General features: G+C 31.7%; 1 protein-coding gene across 1 annotated transcript in view; it reads left to right on the forward strand.

Moving 5' to 3' along the window:
* The window catches only part of LOC141336810 (vacuolar protein sorting-associated protein 54-like), a 20,497-nt gene extending 1,056 nt beyond the window's left edge, over nt 1-19,441 (forward strand). Inside the window, exons 2-17 of the mRNA XM_073842536.1 lie at nt 154-280; nt 3,105-3,212; nt 3,302-3,354; nt 4,708-4,804; nt 6,889-7,271; nt 9,363-9,489; nt 9,676-9,857; nt 9,937-10,049; nt 13,407-13,470; nt 13,549-13,654; nt 13,763-13,850; nt 13,941-14,062; nt 15,516-15,596; nt 15,673-15,780; nt 15,864-15,958; nt 16,976-19,441. Coding sequence (XP_073698637.1) covers nt 154-280; nt 3,105-3,212; nt 3,302-3,354; nt 4,708-4,804; nt 6,889-7,271; nt 9,363-9,489; nt 9,676-9,857; nt 9,937-10,049; nt 13,407-13,470; nt 13,549-13,654; nt 13,763-13,850; nt 13,941-14,062; nt 15,516-15,596; nt 15,673-15,780; nt 15,864-15,958; nt 16,976-17,081 — 1,960 coding nt within the window. The 3' untranslated portion in view covers nt 17,082-19,441. The remainder of the gene's footprint in view (nt 1-153; nt 281-3,104; nt 3,213-3,301; nt 3,355-4,707; nt 4,805-6,888; nt 7,272-9,362; nt 9,490-9,675; nt 9,858-9,936; nt 10,050-13,406; nt 13,471-13,548; nt 13,655-13,762; nt 13,851-13,940; nt 14,063-15,515; nt 15,597-15,672; nt 15,781-15,863; nt 15,959-16,975) is intronic.
* Nucleotides 19,442-19,592: the final 151 nt, after the last annotated feature.

Here is a 19,592-nt window from a genome sequence, read left to right on the forward strand (position 1 = left end):
CCAAAGAAGTGCTGCAGCAGGAACTGCAGGGAATTCACAGCTTCAGGTGCACAAACAACACATATGTTTACCGGGAAATGTACTAACAAGGAACAGAAGAATAAGAATGTGGGCATGCCGTTCATTTCCTGTTGTTTGTGTCTCTGTCTGCAGACATTTGGGTTCTCAGCTCTGTGAGATGGAGAGGTTGATCGATAAGATGATGGTGGCCGATTTCTCCACGTACGCTCAGAGCGATCTCAATCGGCCCTTTGAGGAGGACAGTCAGGTCGTGGAAAAGGTCAGACAACTTTCACGTGTGTTGAGGAATCAAACGTGCCTTTATCTTCTGAAATAAAAGAGTTCTTTGTTGTGTGACAGCATACCATAACTCTCACAGCACAGAACGTCCTCCTTAAAGAGCATATTATTAAATAAGTCTCTTCTGCTCACTTCATTTGATTGAATCAAAGTAGTGCAAAAGCAGTAAAATTTTGAAATGTTTTTACTTTATTTAAAATAACTGTTTTGTATTTGAATATATTTTAAAATGTCATTTATTCCTCTGATTTCAAGCTGAATTTTCAGCATCATTACTCCAGTCACATGATTCTTCAGAAATCATTCTGATTCTGATTCGCTGCTCAAGAAACATTTTTAATTAATATTATTATTATTATCAGTATTTAAAACAGTTGAGGGCATTTTTTCAGGATTCTTTGATGAATGGAAATATCCAAAGATCAAAGATCCTTTAGTAATTTTGTTGTAATTGTAATTTTATAAATTTATTTTATTATGGCTTTATATATTTTTATTTGTTTATTTTATATATATATATATATATACACAGTACAGACCAAAAGTTTGGATCACCCTGTTATTTTGCAAATTTCTCTTACTTAGAAATCATGGAGGGGTGTACAATTTTCAGCATAAGGTGCATTTCCACTGTGAGAGAAAAATCCGGAAATCACATTGTATGATTTTTTTTTTTTTTTTTTTTTTTTTTTTACAATTTATTTGTGAATTACTGTGTCAAATAAGTATTTGATCACTGGAATCAATTTTTTTTTATATTTGGCAGAAGCCTTTGTTAACAATTACAGAGGTCAAACGATTCCTGTAGTTCTTCACCAGGTTTGCACACACTGCAGGAGGGATTTTGGCCCACTTCTCCATACAGATCTTCTCTAGATCTGTCAGGTTTCGGGGCTGGCACTGAGCAACACGGAGTTTCAGCTCCATCCAAAGATTTTCTATTGGATTTAGGTCTGCCCAAAGAAGGTGTGTCCAAACTTTTGGTCTGTACTATATATATATATATATATATATATATATATATATATATAAAAAAAAATTTTCCCAGGTAAATTTTATTTTACATCAGCTAACACATTTAATTTTTTTAATTATTATTGTTTTATGATTTCAGCATTTTTAATTATTATTTAATGTATTTATTTTATTTTTATTTTATTATTTTTATTTATATATGCCAGAATGCCAGTATGCTAATTTTAAAATCAGTTTTTAAAAGTAAGTAAATTTAAGTAATTTGGTTTGTTTTTGTAATTTTATTAGTTTATTTTAATATGCCTTTATATATATTTTTTTAATTATGTATATTTTTACTTAGTTATGTTTTTACTTAGTAACATTAACCAGGTTTAAGAAAATTAGAAAAAAATGCTATAACAACTAGTTGAAATCATTATTGTTATTTTTATTTGTTTATTTATTTTTTTAAATTTAATAAAAATTTTAAATTTAATTTTATCAGAAATAAAAAGCTTTTGTAACATTATACACACTACCATTTGAAAGCTTAAAGTCAGTATCAGTATAATTTTTTGGGGAAAAGAAATGCTTTAAATTGATCAAAAGTGATGATAAAGGCATTTATGTTACAAAAGATTTCTATTTAAAAAAAAAAATTCTTCTTCAGAACTTTCTATTCATCAGCGAAACCTAAAACTATTCTACTCAGGTGTTTTCAACATTAATAATAAATGTTTTTTTTTAGCAGCGAATATTAGAATGATTTCTGAAGGATCATGTGACTGGAGTAACTATGATAAAATTCAGTTTTGAAATCACAGGAATAAATTACGTTTTAAAATATATTCAAATAGAAACAGTTATTTTACATGGTAAAAATATTTAACAATTGTACTGTTTTGCTGTACTTAAAATCAAATAAATGCAGGCCTGGTGAGCAGAAGAGACTTCTTTTAAAAAACGTAAAAAATCTTATTGTTCCAAATCTTTTGACTAGTAGTGTATTTGATCGGAAATACAGTAAAAACAGTAAAACTGTGAAATATTATTCTAATTTAAAATAACTGTTTTCTGTTTGACTATATTATAAAATGCTATTTATTTCCGTGATGCAAAGCTGTATTTTCAGCATCATTACTCCAGTCTTCAGTGTCACATGATCCTTCAAAATCATCCTAATATTCTAATATTAGAACATTAGAACATTGAAAACATTATAAATGTCTTTACTTCCACTTTTGATTAATTCAATGCATCCTTTTTAAATCAAAGTAATAATTTAAGACAAACACTCACTGACCCCAAACCTTTGAAAAACTTTTTTTTTTTTTGTCACTTGAAAACTCTGGCAGTGGTGCAGATTTTTTCTATCTCCGTCATGTCATCTCAAATGCGAAACTGAACTTGCAAGTAAATGCCAACGTTGAACATTGTTTGAAGCAGGCCACAAGAGTGGTTTCCAGTTTCCAGGTGTGAAATCAATGCAACCCGATGAATCCAACCATAAGTCTGTGCTCTGTGAATCAGGTCATGTTTGTGTTGGATGTGGGCCAGTGTTGGTTTGAGGTTTACAGTGTGAGATCTTCTCATGCAGGTCAAAGAGCAGCCTGCGGCGTCAGGAAAGGTTGGTCACATAATGCTCCGAATCCCACGCCGACTAAACCGCCGCCTGAGTTTAATTTCCTTAATGAAAGTAGAAAACCACAGACGATGACAGTGAAATCTGATTTATTGTCATTAGGAATCGAATCAAGCCAATCTCAGCTGCATGCGTTACGGGTGATGTTTTAATTTGCTCATGATGTGATTATAAACTTAGGTGTGTGTGTGTTTGTTCATTACAGGATCGGTTGCAGTCTCTGGTTTTTGGTCTGTTGAGACAGAGGAAGCTGGATTTCCTGGACATCTACAGCGAGGAGATGATCCGCGCTGCCAAGAACGTTGTACGGCAGGTACGCTACATGATTAAAAACATGAAACGGAGCAGAAAAATTAGATCAAAAATAAGTGTTTCTTATGATTTCTCTCTTTTTCCTTTCAGTGTGTTGTGAAGTCCGTGTCACAGATCAGTGAAATCGATGCAGACACTGTCAAGTGAGTTATATATGAGTAATATATATATAAATATATATATATATATATATATATGTGACCCTGGACCACAAAACCAGTCTTAAGTCGCTGGGGTATATTTGTAGCAATAGCCAAAAATACATTGTATGGGTCAAAATTATAGATTTTTCTTTTATGCCAAAAATCATTAGGAAATTAAGTAAAGATCATGTTCCATGAAGATTTTTTTGTAAAATTCCTAATGTAAACCTATCAAAATGTAATTTTTGATTAGTAATATGCATTAAGAACTTAATTTGGAGAACTTTAAAGGTGATTTTCTCAATATTTTGATTTTTTTGCATCCTCAGATTCCAGATTTCAAATAGATGTATCTCGACCAAATATTGTCCTATCCTAACAAACCATACATCAATAGAAAGCTTATTTATATATTTTTTATATATATTTATATATTCTTATTTATAATAGAAAGCACATTACCATGTGATGTATACATCCCAGTTTTGTAAAATTTAACCTTATGACTGGTTTTGTGGTCCAGGGTCACACACACACACACACACACACACACACACACACACACACACACACACATATATATATGAGACATGAGTAAGATTTTTAATGCTTTTTAAAGAAGACTTTTCTGCTCATCAAAGCTGTGAATTAAAAATGCAGGGAAAAAATGGTAATATTGTGAAATGTTAATGCTTTTTAAAATAGTGGTTTCTATTTTAATATACTTTAAAATATAATTTATTTCTGTGATGCAAAGCTGAATTTTCATCAGCCATTACGTCAGTCTTCAGCGTCGCATGATCCTTCAGAAATCATTTTAATATGCTGATTTATTATCAATGTTAAAAACAGCTGCTTGATATTTTTTGGCACCAGTTTTTGATACTTTTTTTCAGGATTCTTTTAATAAATCGAAAGAACAGAATTTATTAATATTTTGTAACAATAGTTTGGGGTCTGTATATCTTTGTTTTCTTCCTGTCTTTGAAAGAAATTAGCTGTTTTATTCAGCAAGGATGTGTTGAATTGATAAAAAAAATTGACTGAAAAAAGATTTCTGTTTTGAATAAATGCTGTTCTTTTTAAAATTTTATTTAGCAAAGAATCCTGAGTTTCACAGGTTCCACAAAAGTATTAAGCAGCGCATCAGTTTCTAACATTGATAATAAAAGTAATGAATCTGAATATTAGAATGATTTCTGAAGGATCATGTGACACTGAAGAGTGGAGTAATGATGCTGAAAATTCAGCTTTGATCACAGAATAAATTAAATACTAATATAATATATATATTATAAATCTGGCAGCACTGATAATCACAGCTGACTGTGTGTGTGTTTGTGTGTGATGTAGATTTCATGAGCAGATGCGCTTGATGACGTTTCATCAGTGGTTTGATCTGCTGCTGGATATCTTTGAACACTTCATCCTTTTCCTTAAGAGAATCAAGGTAACGTCATTCATTTGTGGCAAATCCCTGACAAAACATTCAGGAGGCATCTCTGTGTCAACACAACATCAAAAGGAGCTTAAATAGATGTTCCAGGGGGGTGTTCCATAAAACAAGTTTACCAAATAAGTCAGGCTTATTTCAGTTAGTCTGACTTATTTTGAGCCAAATCAAGTGACAATAAGTCAGACTAACTGAAATAAGCCTGGCTTATTTGGTAAACTTGTTTTATGGAACACCCCCCTGGTCTTATTTTTCTGTTATAGGTTTCATAATTGCATCAACTGTACTAGTTCTGCCTTTGAAACCACTTTTGTTTTGTCTGATGTCATCTAGGCCACACAGGAAATTAGATGATGTTAAACAATAGCCAAAGAGCTGCGTAGTCATCTTAGATCTAGCGCATTATCTTTCTCATAGAGCATGTGGTTGTTTCATAACAGTGATGGATTAATTGAATAATTACTGGATTAATAGCATGTGAGGATCTGTCATTTTAGTATTATATCCCCACTATAAAATGTTACAGTATTCATATTTTGAATTAACCTACTTGTATGTTCTCATTTTAGTCATTTATGTTCTTTTGTCGTTTTTGTATTTTTAATATTTCTATTTAGCTTCAGTTGAATCATTTTAGTACTTTAACTTAAAGTTATTGGTTTTAGTTGCTAAAGCAACATTATCAATTTCCTTTAAGCACAAGGTTTAGTTTTTCATTTCACAATTAACTAATAAATTAATTTATTTTGATATTTGCAATTTTTTGCATAATTTTTTTTTAGTAATTTCAATGTAAACTTTTAGGTTGTTGTAATTTTTAATTGTCCTTTAAGTTTTTCATCTAATATTTATATTTTATTTTAATATGTATAGTTTTATGTATATGTATAGTATAGTTTTGTATAGTTTTTTATGTAGTTTTTTTTTATATATGTATTTCTGTTTAGCTTTTTTAGTAAGTAGATTTTTTTTTTTAGTTTAGTTCTTAGCCTTGTTTTAGTTCAGTTGGTGTCCAAGGTAGCTTTTCTATTTTATTATTTGATATTAAGATTTAATTTACATTTAATCGTTTAGCAGACAATAGTTGCTAAAGCAAAATTATTAATTTTCTTTAAATACAAGGTTTAGGTTTTCATTTAATATTTTTGACATTTGCAGTTCTTGTTTTAATTTTAATTTTAGTTATAGTTTAGTTTAGTCATTTTATGTGCTTTTGTCATTTTTGTTTTGTTTTCATGTAGCATAATTAGATTTTTATTTCAGTTTTTCGTCTGATATTTATATTTTATTTTAATATTTTAGTTTGGGTTTTAGTAAATTTATGTGCTTTTTTTTTTTTTTATATACGCGTTTCTGTTTAGCTTTTTTAGTAAGTGGATTTTTTAAATTTAGTTCTTAGCCTTGTTTTATTTCAGTTAGTGTCCAAGATAGCTTTTCTAATTTTGATTTAGGTTTTTGTGTTTATAATTTTTATATTAATATTTTATTTACATTGAATCATTTAGCAGATGCTAGTTGCTAAAGCAATTTTCTAAACATCAAGGTTTAGTTTTTCATCTAATATTGTTGACATTTGCAGTTCTTGTTTTAGTTTTAGTTATAGTTTTTGTCATTTTATGTGCTTTTGTCATTTTTGTTTTGTTTTCATGTAGCATAATTAGATTTTCATTTCAGTTTTAGTCATTTCAATGTAAACTTTTAATTAGTTAAAATGTATAATTTTTGTTTAAGTTTTGCATCTAATATTTATATTTTATTTTAATATTTTTAGTTTTCATTTTAATTTTAGTTTGGGTTTTAGTAAATTTGTTATGTGCTTTTGTCATTTTTTTTTATGTATTTCTGTTTAGCTTTTTTAGTAAATGGATTTTTTTTTAGTTTAGTTCTTAGCCTTGTTTTATTTCAGTTGTTGTCCAAGGTAGCTTTTCTAATTTTGTTTTAGGTTTTTATGTTTATTATATTTTATTTACATTTAAATTTAATCAATTAACAGACGCTTTTATCCAAAATGATTTAAAAAAAAAATTCCATTAGTCTAGTTCAAAACACATAGCAAGTTTGTTGTTGTGTTTTTTTTTCAGGCTACGCTCAGCGTTATCCGCAACGTGGTGCTGGAAGTGCTGGACAGCAGCCAGAGGAGTCGGTTAGCAGATGTTTCCTCAGCAACGAATCATTCTGACAACAGGACCAATGAGGACGAAGAGGAGGAGGAGTCTGGAGGCTCCGCCCTTCACTCAGGAGAGGCGGAGCTTGCATACCTCACTCACGAGGGGCTTTTCATCAGCGATGCGCTGAATGAAGCAGAGCAGCGCAGTAATGCGGCAGCGCACGCGCAGACAAGAGCGCAGACACGCACAGAGGCCTGCGGGAGCGACTCGGCCTCCGCAACCACCGAATCTTCCTCCAGCAGGGAACACAACTCCAACACTACCTCCTCCCTGCCCATAGGGGGCGCTGCTGCACTGTGAGTTTGGGTTACAGAGGACTAACTGTATACAGCATATCTACAGTTCAAAAGTTAGGGTCAATAAGATTTACATTAGGATTAATGAAATCAATACTTCTATTCAGGAAGTTTGCGTTGGACTTATCGAATATAATAAGATAATAAATAAATGCTGTTTTAAATTCATTAAATAATTCAGAAAATAAACATAACACAGTTTAGACAAATAAATTAATCAGCACAACTGATAATAATCAGAAATGTTTCTTGAGCAGCAATTAAGCATATTAGAATGATTTCTGAAGGATCATGTGATGCTGAAGACTGGAGTAATCATGCTGAAAATTCAGCTTTACATCACAGGAATAAATTACATTTTAAAATATACTCAAATAGAAAACACATATTTTAAATAGTAAAAATATTTAACAATTTTACTGTTTTTACTGTGTTTTTTAATCAAATGAATGCAGCCTTGGTGAGCAGAAAATATGTCTTTCATAAATATTAAAAGATTAAAAAAATTATATTTTGCATACTTTGTGACTTTATTTAGCACATGTAAAAAATAATACAATAAGACAGAACAATATGAACAATGACAGAACATGTATAATCATAATGTAGTATAATAATATAGTAAATTATAATGTAATACAGTAATGAAATGTACTGGAAATTCACCCTGATATTAATGAAAATCACTACTAATTAGAGAATAACCTTTTTTGCATTACAATAATGGGAATTTGTATGGAAGCCAGTTTCTGGCACTGAATAAAAAATAACTCAGTGAGGAAATAGTGACTTTTTATCTCACAATTGACTTTTTTTCTCAGAATTATGAGATTTAAACTCCCAATTGTGAGTAATGAAGTCAGAATTGTGAGATATAAACTCATAATTCTGACTTTTTATCTCAGAGTTGCAAGTTTTTATCTTGCAATTGTGACTATTTCTCAGAATTGCGAGTTTATAATTTATTGTGAGTTATAAACTCGCAATTTTGAGAACATCAGAATTGGACTTTATAATTCACAATTGCGAGTTTATATCTCACAATTCTGAGAAATAACAAGAATTGTGTGATATAAACTGGCAATTGTAAGTTACAAAGTTAGAATTGCAAGACAAAAACTCACATTTCTGAGATCTTATTAGAATTGCATAAAAATAAAATGGCAATTGTGACCTTTTTTCTTAGAATTACGAGTTTATAATTTATAGTGAGGTATAAACTCAGTTCTGAGAACATCAGTCTTTTTCTCTCAGAATTGGACTTTCTAATTTAAAATTGTGGGTTTATCTCACAATTCTGAGAAATAACATCCGAATTTTGTGATTAAAAACTGGCAATTGCGAGTTATAAAGTCAGAATTGCAAGACAAAATCTCTCATTTCTGACTTTTTTCTCAGAATTGCATGATATAAACTGGAAATTTTGACTTTCTTTCTCATAATTGCGAGTTAATATCTTGTAATTGACTTTTTTCCTCAGAATTGTGAGTTTATATATTTCTAACTTATTGTGAGATATAAACTCGCAATTCTGAGAACATATTAGCCTTTCTTCCCTTCAAAATTGGACTATAACTCACAACTTTGCTTTTATATCTCAATTCTGAGGGGAAAAAAATCGCAAATGCAAGAAAAAAAGTCAGAATTGCATATTTTTGTCTCACAATATTTTATTTCTCACAATTGTGAGTTTATTTCACACAAATGAAACATCAGAATTCGCAATTCTGACTTCATAACTCACAATTGCAAGTTTATATCTCATAATTCTGACTTTATAACATGCAGTTGCAGTTTATATTCCACAATTCTTTTTTTTTTTTTTGCACTAATGGGCTTCCATACATTTGGCCATAAGTATGCTTATGTTACAATTAATAAAAATTGTAGTGGTTTTAAAAGCCTAAATTTAAAGTTTATTTTTGTTTATGGGGTGAAATATAAACTAGACATGTACTTAATTTTTTTCCCCTTATATGACCTCCTTAAAATCCTTTAAAAACCTGTGTGACAGTGAATAAGCCTCACATTTAAAGAGACTTAATTCACCGGCTGTGAAAATACTGGTAATGTTTTTCTTTTGTCTGTCAGTAGTGAGGACGTGATGCCGTCTGATCTGGAGTTGGGTCGGGTGGCCAATAACGTTCAGGAGCTGCTGTACACGGCGTCAGACGTCAGTCACGACCGCTGCGTTAAAGTGCTCATGACGCGAGCCAAGGTAAAAGCACACACACGACACACCTGAACCAGTTTGATCGCTTTATCTGATCACTGCTTTCAATTCTGTTAAACCACTTAATTCCTTTAAACATAACAAGTCATCCTCCACATGAGTGAGAGACGTAACTCTGACGTTAGGCTGTAATTACGAAACACAGCTGTTAATGCCAGTCTGGTTGTGCAGGACGGCTCTCTGGAGCGCTTGAGCTCGTCAGAGTTCGTGTGTTTGAGTCAGGCGGTGGAGTCGTTCGTCAAAGACACTGAAGAGCTGTGCGTCCGGCGCAGCATGAGCCTGAGGGGGGCGCTGCAGAGTCAAGCCAACCGCTTCGTGCAGCGCTTCCACGAGGAGCGCAAGACTAAACTCAGGTACACCTGCGCTCATGCTTTCAATGAAAGAGATTTTCAGTCAGAACTGAATGAGTTACGGTTGGTCATGTGTGTGCAGTCTGCTGCTGGATAATGAGCGGTGGAAGCAGGCCGAGGTCCCGGCTGAGTTTCAGGATCTGGTCGACTCCATCGCTGACGGACGCATCACACTGCCTGAACGCAAACCCACAGGTGCTACAACATCATTTATTAGTGCAGTTTGTTTTTCTGGTTTATTTGGGTATAATTAATTTATTTTTCAGGGATCTGCTTTTTATGTTTTTATTCATTTCTGTATTGTTTTTTAAAGGGGCTATATGCAACTTTTCCCCCAAAATAAACGTTTATGACTCAAACATCTCCTGATGAGCATACTGACGCCTTGTCAGCTCACAGTGGGTGCACCTATAAGCCTGTATCCTACTTTTCCTATTTTCTGTCGGGTCGGATTAATGTAATACTGTAATGAAATGTACTGGAAATTCACCCTGATATTAATGAAAATCACTACTAATTAGAGAATAACCTTTTTTGCATTACAATAATGGGAATTTGTGTGGAAGCCAGTTTCTGGCACTGAATAAAAAATAAATAATAGTGACTTTTTATCCCACAATTTACTTTTTTCTCAGAATTATGAGATTTAAACTCCCAATTGTGAGTAATGAAGTCAGAATTGTGAGATATAAACTCACAATTCTGACTTTTTATCTCAGAATTGCAAGTTTTTATCTCGCAATTGTGACTTTATTTCTCAGAATTGCGAGTTTGTAATTTATTGTGAGTTAAAAACTCGCAATTTTGAGAACATCAGAATTGGACTTTATAATTCACAATTGAGAGTTTATATCTCACAATTCTGAGAAATAACATCAGAATTTTGTGATTAAAAACTGGCAATTGCGAGTTATAAAGTCAGAATTGCAAGACAAAATCTCTCATTTCTGACTTTTTTCTCAGAATTGCATGATATAAACTGGAAATTTTGACTTTCTTTCTCATAATTGTGAGTTAATATCTTGTAATTGACTTTTTTCCTCAGAATTGTGAGTTTATATATTTCTAACTTATTGTGAGATATAAACTCGCAATTCTGAGAACATATTAGTCTTTTTTCCCTTCAAAATTAGACTATAACTCACAATTTTGCTTTTATATCTCAATTCTGAGGGGAAAAAAAATCTGATTTTTCGCGTGCTGTCTGCGGATGTGACGTCAAGCGCGTTCATATTAAACGTTTCAGATCACTCTGCCACCACCGCTAGTCAGCAATTAGCCTACACTCACAAGCAGTGCAATGGATTGTGCGAATACACAGAAGAGACCCAGGACAACTCTGACACCAACAGTAGCTAAAAATAAGTAGCTTATATTTATACTATATAAACATATATACAACACTAATAAGCAGCTTATAATCACCAAGTATGAAAGTGAGTGAATGAATAGTGCATCAGTAATGTAAAGTCTTTTTGGGTGTCTAGAAAAGCGCTATATAAAACTGATGCATTATTTATTATATTGCCATGTAAAGCTACATTATATTTTTTGTTGTTTCTATATCCTCACACAAAATAAGAGGTAATTGAAGATGTAAAGTGTGATGCGTTATATTTCACGTAATAAGACATTAACATGTCGTCAATAAATATTGCTAAATAGTAGTATGTATATGTCTTTCATACTTGGTGATAGTAAGCTACTTGTGTATAATAAGTGGTCAAGGACAATGCTCAGATTGTGTTTTTAATAGTCTACGAATGTTTCAGGGCTGTGCGCCCTTGGGTTTATTTATTTATTTATTTAATGTATAAATTTTTTGTGTAGTTTGTCAGCTACACGTTTAACGTTTTGATAAGAGAACACTTGACATTTTGTGACACGTTATCTTCATTTTACATTACGATTTATAAAACACTCACACTGTTCTAAACAAACACTGAAATATACAAACACTATTACTATATAACTCCGAAGCACTACTGTGCATTTTGTTGTGTCATATATATTGCAAACAAACTTAGTTTCTCAAACGATATATGTATTTGACTGTTCTTACCTCTGTAAACATAATGTTGACTTCTTTGCAGCGGATGACTTGTGAAGTGTGCGACAGCGAGCAGAAAGGAAGAGAAGTTCCGTTTTTTTGGCCACAAAATTTCAGAAAATTGCATATAGCCCCTTTAAATCAATTGTTATTGTACTATGCAATAATAATTATCATCATAAAACGAATATATAAATAATAAAAAAATATTGTTATGATAGTTTTAATTTACATTATTATTGTTCTTTTTAATAATAATAATAATATGAATTATAATTATTATTATATATAATAATAGTATTTTTTATAATATAAAATTTTTCATATTATACATTTATAATTGAAAAAAATTATATTATACCATAGAATACTACTTATTATTTTTGACATTATTATTATCATCATTATTAATAATAATGTACTAATAATTGTTATTATTACTATTATTATTATATAATACTATTTTATCATAGTATATAATGGTATTCTCAGGGATGTGATTTTTAAATTATTTAACAAGAAAAATACTACTAATAATACTAAAGTTAATAATAAAAATATATAAAATAATAAATTGTTATTGTTATTGTTTTTAACAGTATTAATAATAATAATAATTGTTGTTGTTATTTATTATTAGTAGTAATATTATTATTTTTTCATAATACTATTTTATAATAGTATGTAATTGTATTTTTAGCGATGTGATTTTTTTTTCTCCATATTTGTCTGGATTTCCATATGAAAAAATAATTTAATCAATGATAATATATAAATAATAAATAATTAAAATATTCTTGTATAGCATTTCTATTTTACAGTACAATACGCGGTGGTAATTTTTGTTTGCTATTATACTGTGTTATTTCTGTATTATTAAATTAATCAACAATAATAGTAATACTACTACTACTAATAATAATAATGTTTTTATGAACTATAACAACAACAACAACAATCTGTTTTAATATACAGTAGGGAGTTGTTGTTGTTATTATTTACTGCAATAATAATGATGATAATAATAATAGTTTATTACTTTATTTGTACAGTACAATATGTGGTGGTTCAAGTTTTTTGCTATTGCAGTGTATTATTCCAGTTTAAGTTAAAAAAGTAATTGAATTTTTTGTTTTTCTCCATATTAAATTATTAAACATACTGATAATAATAATTATAATAATAATAATTCGTTTTTTATAAACTATAACAACAACAATCGTTTTGTTGGTTTATAATAAATGTTTAATTTGACTGTAAAGTAGGGAGTTATTATAATAATTATAATTATTATTATTATATACAATAATAATAATGATGATAAAGTAATAAAAAAACATTTTTTGTATACTTTTTTTTTTTTTTTTACAGTAAAATAGAGGGTGGAAGGTTGAATTTTCTTTCTTTTTTGTGCTTTGCCAAGCACATACCTGCGTCCTTTATTATTGCAGTGTATTATTGACGTTTAACTGAGAGTAGTAAATGTATTTTGTGTGTTTCAGGGTCTGAGGACAGGAAGCCCAGTGAGTTTCTGTGTGTCGATGGGCAGAAGTATGCAGTGGTCGGGTGAGTTTTCATCACTGAAACTTACATTTCACTGGCAAGTTCTCTCTTGTCCCTATTAACCTTTGTGTCCTCTGGCAGGACGGTGCTGCTGCTGATCCGAATGATTCTGGAGTACTGTCAGTGTGTGAACGACATTCCCTCCATCACCACTGACATCCTCACTCGCCTCGCCGACCTGCTTAAGGTGTGTGTCTGTGTGTGACATTCAGTTCGTTTCAGGTTTAGTTTCAGCTGCAGGCTGCACTGTGGCATCGTTTGATTGACAGGTTGTGCTTTGTTTCTGTGGCAACAGCACTTCAACTCTCGCAGCTGTCAGCTGGTGCTGGGGGCAGGAGCTCTGCAGGTGGTGGGCCTGAAAACCATCACCACCAGAAACCTGGGTAAGAAAACACACGTGATGACGTCTCAAATGTAGAACGTGATGGCATTTGCTAAAGCGCAGCCCTAAATCTGAGTGTGTCTGTCCTCAGCTCTGGCTTCTCGCTGTCTTCAGCTGGTGGTTCACTACATCCCTGTAATCAGAGCGCACTTTGAGACCAGACTGCAGCCCAAACAGTACAGCATACTGAGACACTTTGGCCACATCACCAAGGTAAACATCCTTACATAGGGTTCGTACAAGGTTGAATTTGAAATTTAAGGCCTGGAAGACCCTTTAAAAAATAGCAACATTCTTGAAGAGGTACTTGAAAAGTGCTTTAATTATTGAAAGACAATGTATCAATGAAAAAAGTGTTTGATTTGGTCAATAAGCACATATGTTTTCACGCAAAATTCACGCAATTCATAAAGCATCATACCTTTATCGCTTATTTCAGTTAATGTCAGAAAACAATCAATCTAAGCAAGTAGTAGTACTGAAAGTGTTATGGAACATGGCTGAAGATGCGAAAAGAGGAACAGATGAACCAAATCAATAAAATCTATTAATTTCATTTTATAGAAAATACTGTAATTAATTTCTATTTTGTTTTTTTAATTGTTTATAAATACATATAAATACAACAGTTATAATTTAAATATTATTATTTAGTATTAGTATGTGTGTGTGTGTGTGTGTGTGTGTGTGTGTGTGTGTGTGTATATATATATATATATATATATATATATAACAGTGTATTAGATATATATTACAGTGTAATAAATATATGTATGTATATATTATGTATATCATTTAAAAATTTTATGTATCATTTACATATTTAATGTAGATATGTAAATATATATATACACACACACACACACACACACACACACACACACATATATACACACATACATATATATGTGTGTGTGTGTGTGTGTGTGTGTGTGTATGTATGTGTATATATATATATATATATATATAATTTACATATATAATGTAGTTTTTTTTATTATGCGTATAAATACCTATAAATATACGATTATGATAATTATTGAATATAAAAATTATATATATAATTTACATATACAATTTACATAAATAATTAGTAGTTAATGTTTTATAATTATATATAATTTTTATATCAATATATTATGAGTATAAATATTAAGTAACTTATGTATTAATATTAATATGTATTATATCATATTATTAAAATCATATGTTTCAGGTCAGGACTTCAAATTGCAAATCGCAAATCTTTTAATTTGGTTTGGAATTTTGTATCGTGAATCATTTAATTTAGATCGAAACTTTGGAGCTTGGATCACAAATCGTTTGATCCACATTGGAATTTAAGTGATTTTGCGATCTCTTTTTTTTTTTTTTTTTAAATAGTAGAAAACATCAAACCATTAAGGCCGTACAGTTACAAAGCAAAAAAAGAATTTATACACCTACAAATCCCTTAAGAAAATTAACTGTGGTATAGTAAAAGTGTAGTATACTTTAATACTTTAGTAGTAGTACTTCACATGTGCTAATTTTTGCAAGTTATTTTTATTTATTTATTTCTATGAAATAGAAGACATAAGTGAGATCTCTGTTTGAAGTCTTTGAAAATAATAAAAGTAGTGCTTGAAAAGTCCTTGAAAGAATTTTGTGTTTACTGTGTCTTCAGGACTACAATGATCACATCTCAGAAATCTCTGCTAAACTAGTGGCCATCATGGACAGCATGTTTGAGAAAGCTCTGTCTAAGGTGGGTTTGACCCTCTGTGATATCTCTCTAGTATTATTGTGGTTTGTTGAGGCTGAAGCGAGTTTGTTCTCTGCAGTATGAGGTGAAGGCGCCGATGCCGTCTGCGTGTTTGCGTAACGTGTGTAAACAGATGGCCAAAATGCACGAGGCCATTTGTGAACTCTTACCAGAGGAGCAGACGCAGGTGAGATGCTGCACTCGAACTTTGAGCTGTCAGTGTGAACCGAAACCAGGAACTAATGGTGTTTATTGTGTGTTTGTGTGTAGATGCTGTTCCTCAGGATAAATGCCAGCTTTAAGCTGCATCTGAAGAGACAGTTAGCGCGACTGGGAGTCGTCAATGATGGCGGACCTCAGAATGGGTGAGTGTGTGTTTCTCTGTGTTACAGCAATGAGAAACACCAGTGACTATGAGGAATAAATAAATATATATAATTTTTATTTTATAGAAAATAATATATACTGTTTACTTTCTATTTTAAAAATTATGTTTATAAATGCATATAAATATTAAATCATTATATAATAATTATTTAAATGTGTGTATAAATTATTAATTATTAAAATTATTATAAAAATACACGCACACACACACACACACACACACACACACACACACACACACACACACACATATATAAATTGCGTATGTAATTTAAATATATATAATTTACAAATATAGTAGTGTTTTTAAAAAATAATTTATAAATACCTAGAAATATACTTTTTTTATACTAAGTTATTTAGATTTGTATATATAACACTGTAATAAATAAAAAAGTATATAAAAATGACATTACAAAATTACTACTTTATTTATATATACATATATATTTATACACACACATACACACACACACACACACAAATAAACTAATATAACAATAACTAATTTATTCATATTTTTTAATATTATTTTTAGTATGTTTATTTTATTGTCTTATTTTATCCACAAAAAATGTGTTTGTAATTTTAATATTTAATAAATTTTTATATATATATATAAAATTAACAATCTAAAAAAATGTGTGCATGTGCATATTTAAGTGTGTGTGTGTGTGTGTATATGCAAAATAATAATCAAAATTAAAACTATATATTTTTCTAATATTGTTTATAATATATATTGTTTATAGTATTATTATTCTATCAATCTTATTATATATTGATCTAATCTTTATATTGAATTTCAATTAATTATTTTATTAATTTATTATTAATTTAAATTATGTATTTAATGTTACTTTTTTTATTTATTTAATGTATTATTTATAGTAATAAAATTTTTACTATTATTTCCTATTACTCCTTTAGAACATTTTCTTTTCATTCTGTGCAGTTCTTCATGACATTTGCCCATCGTCTTTCTGTCTCTGCAGGTTGGTGATGGTGGACGTGGCGTTTTACTCTGAGAACGTGCAGGCGCTGCGCTCTCTGGAGCATCTGGACTTAAACATGCCAGAGATCTGGGAGCAGAAGAGGTGATGACGGACAGCTCGCTCCGGCCAATCAGGCCTCTCCGTCACACCTACCATCACGGTGACCGGCTCCGCCCCTGAATCTGAGGAGGACGCGAGGTCAGTGGATAAACAGACTCAGGACTCGAGGTCTTGTTTGTTTTAATACCTCCGTGACACCGGAGCGATCCAGCAGCACCTCGCGCTCCCAGACCACACACACGTGCCGGAGGCTCACCTGTGATGTAGACTTCTGTGCTAACAGGATTTTTTTGTGGAGACCAAATCAGGACAAGCTTGAGTGGTTGATCAATTGTGGGGAATATGTTTGTTGTTGTCGTAAAGCGGAGACGCGTCCTCAGTGCCTCCTTCAGTACCGCCACTACAGTGCAACTTTCCATTCGTGTGCAATTCTGTCGGATTATTATTATTTTTATTATTATTGCTGAATTATTTAATCACGGTCAGAGGAATCAAGGAATGATTATTTATTTTAATCGATTTTGTCGTTGATTGATCAATCATGTTTGTTTTTTTGTTTTTGTTTCACATAAAGCTTTAAGGTGACAACGGCCGGTTGGAGAACTAGAACTAAAAAGGGTTTCGCTGGCTTTCTCTCAACTTTTTCCCCATCAACAAAAAATGATTTTAATGGCTGCTCTTGGTTTTCATGTTCAGGGTTGTTGAGCTGAAGTATTAAAACTCTGGAGGATTAAAAGCCCAGGTTTATTGGGAGAATCTGACTGTTTAAATGAAGTCTACTTTATATGATATACATCTTTAAATTCTAAGCCTAAACTATTACAAAAAATGCTTAGGATATTGGTTACACTGACTCCTAGAGCCCTGTTATACTAAATTATGAAAAGTCATTTAAAACGAAGTTTAAAGTCATTAGAGAAACCTTAAAGGAGAAGTTCACTTTCAGAACAAAAATGTACAGATAATTTATTCATCCGCTTGTCATCCAAGATGTTCACGTCTTTCTTTCTTCAGTTGTAAAGAAAGTTTTTTTGAGGTTCTCTCCATATAATGGACTTCTATGGTGCTCCGAGTTTGAACTTCCAAAATGCAGTTTAAATGCAGCTTCAAAGGGCTGAAAACAATCCCAGATGAGGAATAAGAGTCTTATCTAGTGAAACGTATGGTTGTTTTCTACAAAAATTGAAATTTTATATACTTTTTAACCTCAAATGCTCATCTTGTCTAGCTCTGCATGAACTGTGTATTCCAGTTCAAGACAGTTAGGGTATGTTGAAAAACTCTCATCTCATTTTCTCCTCCAACTTTAAAATCATCCTACATCGCTGCAGAAATACCAACCCAGTGTTTATAAAGTGAATGCGCAACAAAGGTCAAACGCTCTTTACAAAAAAAGGTAAAACGGTGATGCAGGATGAGTTTGATGTTAGAGGAGAAAATGAGATGAGAGTTTTCCAACATACCCTAACTGTCTTGAACTGGAATACACACAAAGCTAGACGAGACGAGCGTTTGATGTTAAAAAGTATATAAATTGTAATTTGTTTTAGAAAATAACCAATCGTTTCACTAGATAAGACTCTTCTTTTCATCGGCTGGGATCGTTTAGAGCCCTTTGAAGCTGCATTTAAACTGCATTTTGGAAGTTCAAACTCGTGGGCATCATAGAAGTTCGCTATATGAAGAGAAATCATCAAAAAACTATTTCTTTACGACTGTAAAACACAGATAGGAACATCTTGGATGACAAGGGAGTAAGTAAATTATCTGCGAATCTCGTTCTGGAAGTGAACTTTTCCTTTAAGTCTTAAAATGAAAGAATTCTTCTAAAAGATTCAGTTATTGTAAGTTGTCCATGCAGTCTAGAGCATTAACTCTGTTTCTCCAACATCCACAGTATTACTGTAGCCCTGCCTCTTCTCCAGTGCTCATTTGAATAAATCGAGGCCTGTGATTGGTTGGTGTGAATGGAGACTGTTTCTCAATCATGTATTGTTTAGCCGTGAGCTCTTGTTATTGACGGTGGGTTTCTGTTCAGAAGGATCCATGTACCACTTTATTTAACACTCGTTCTGTCCGGTTCAAAAGTGCCTAACCTTTTATTTGGTATCAAAACTTCTCAAACTGTACATTTGTGGGCTCCAGTGCCTAATCTGTGAGTGAGTGAGTGAGTGAGTGAGTGAGTGAGTGAGTGAGTGAGTGAGTGAGTGAGTGAGTGAGTGAGTGAGTGAGTGAGTGAGTGAGTGAGTGAGTGAGTGAGTGAGTGAGTGAGTGAGTGAGTGAGTGAGTGAGTGAGTGAGTGTTTAGAGGGCCCTCGTTGCGGCAAAGAAATATACTGATGGGGAAACTCTTGTGGCATGCTTGATCTTTTAAAACGTGGCACTTTTTATTGTTAATAAAGCCACAGTGAACCTAAATAGTGTGGTTGGTTTTGCGTGTTACTTGTAGGCTGTTTCCAAATCTAGCTAAGTAGTATATTATAAATAACATTTCAGGCATAAGCCATGTTAGTCGTTGATCTATTAGAACCATGCGTGGTATACAAATTTTATTTGCA

The sequence above is a fragment of the Garra rufa genome, chromosome 6 (genome assembly GCF_049309525.1).
Source record: "Garra rufa chromosome 6, GarRuf1.0, whole genome shotgun sequence".
Lineage (NCBI taxonomy): Eukaryota > Metazoa > Chordata > Actinopteri > Cypriniformes > Cyprinidae > Garra > Garra rufa.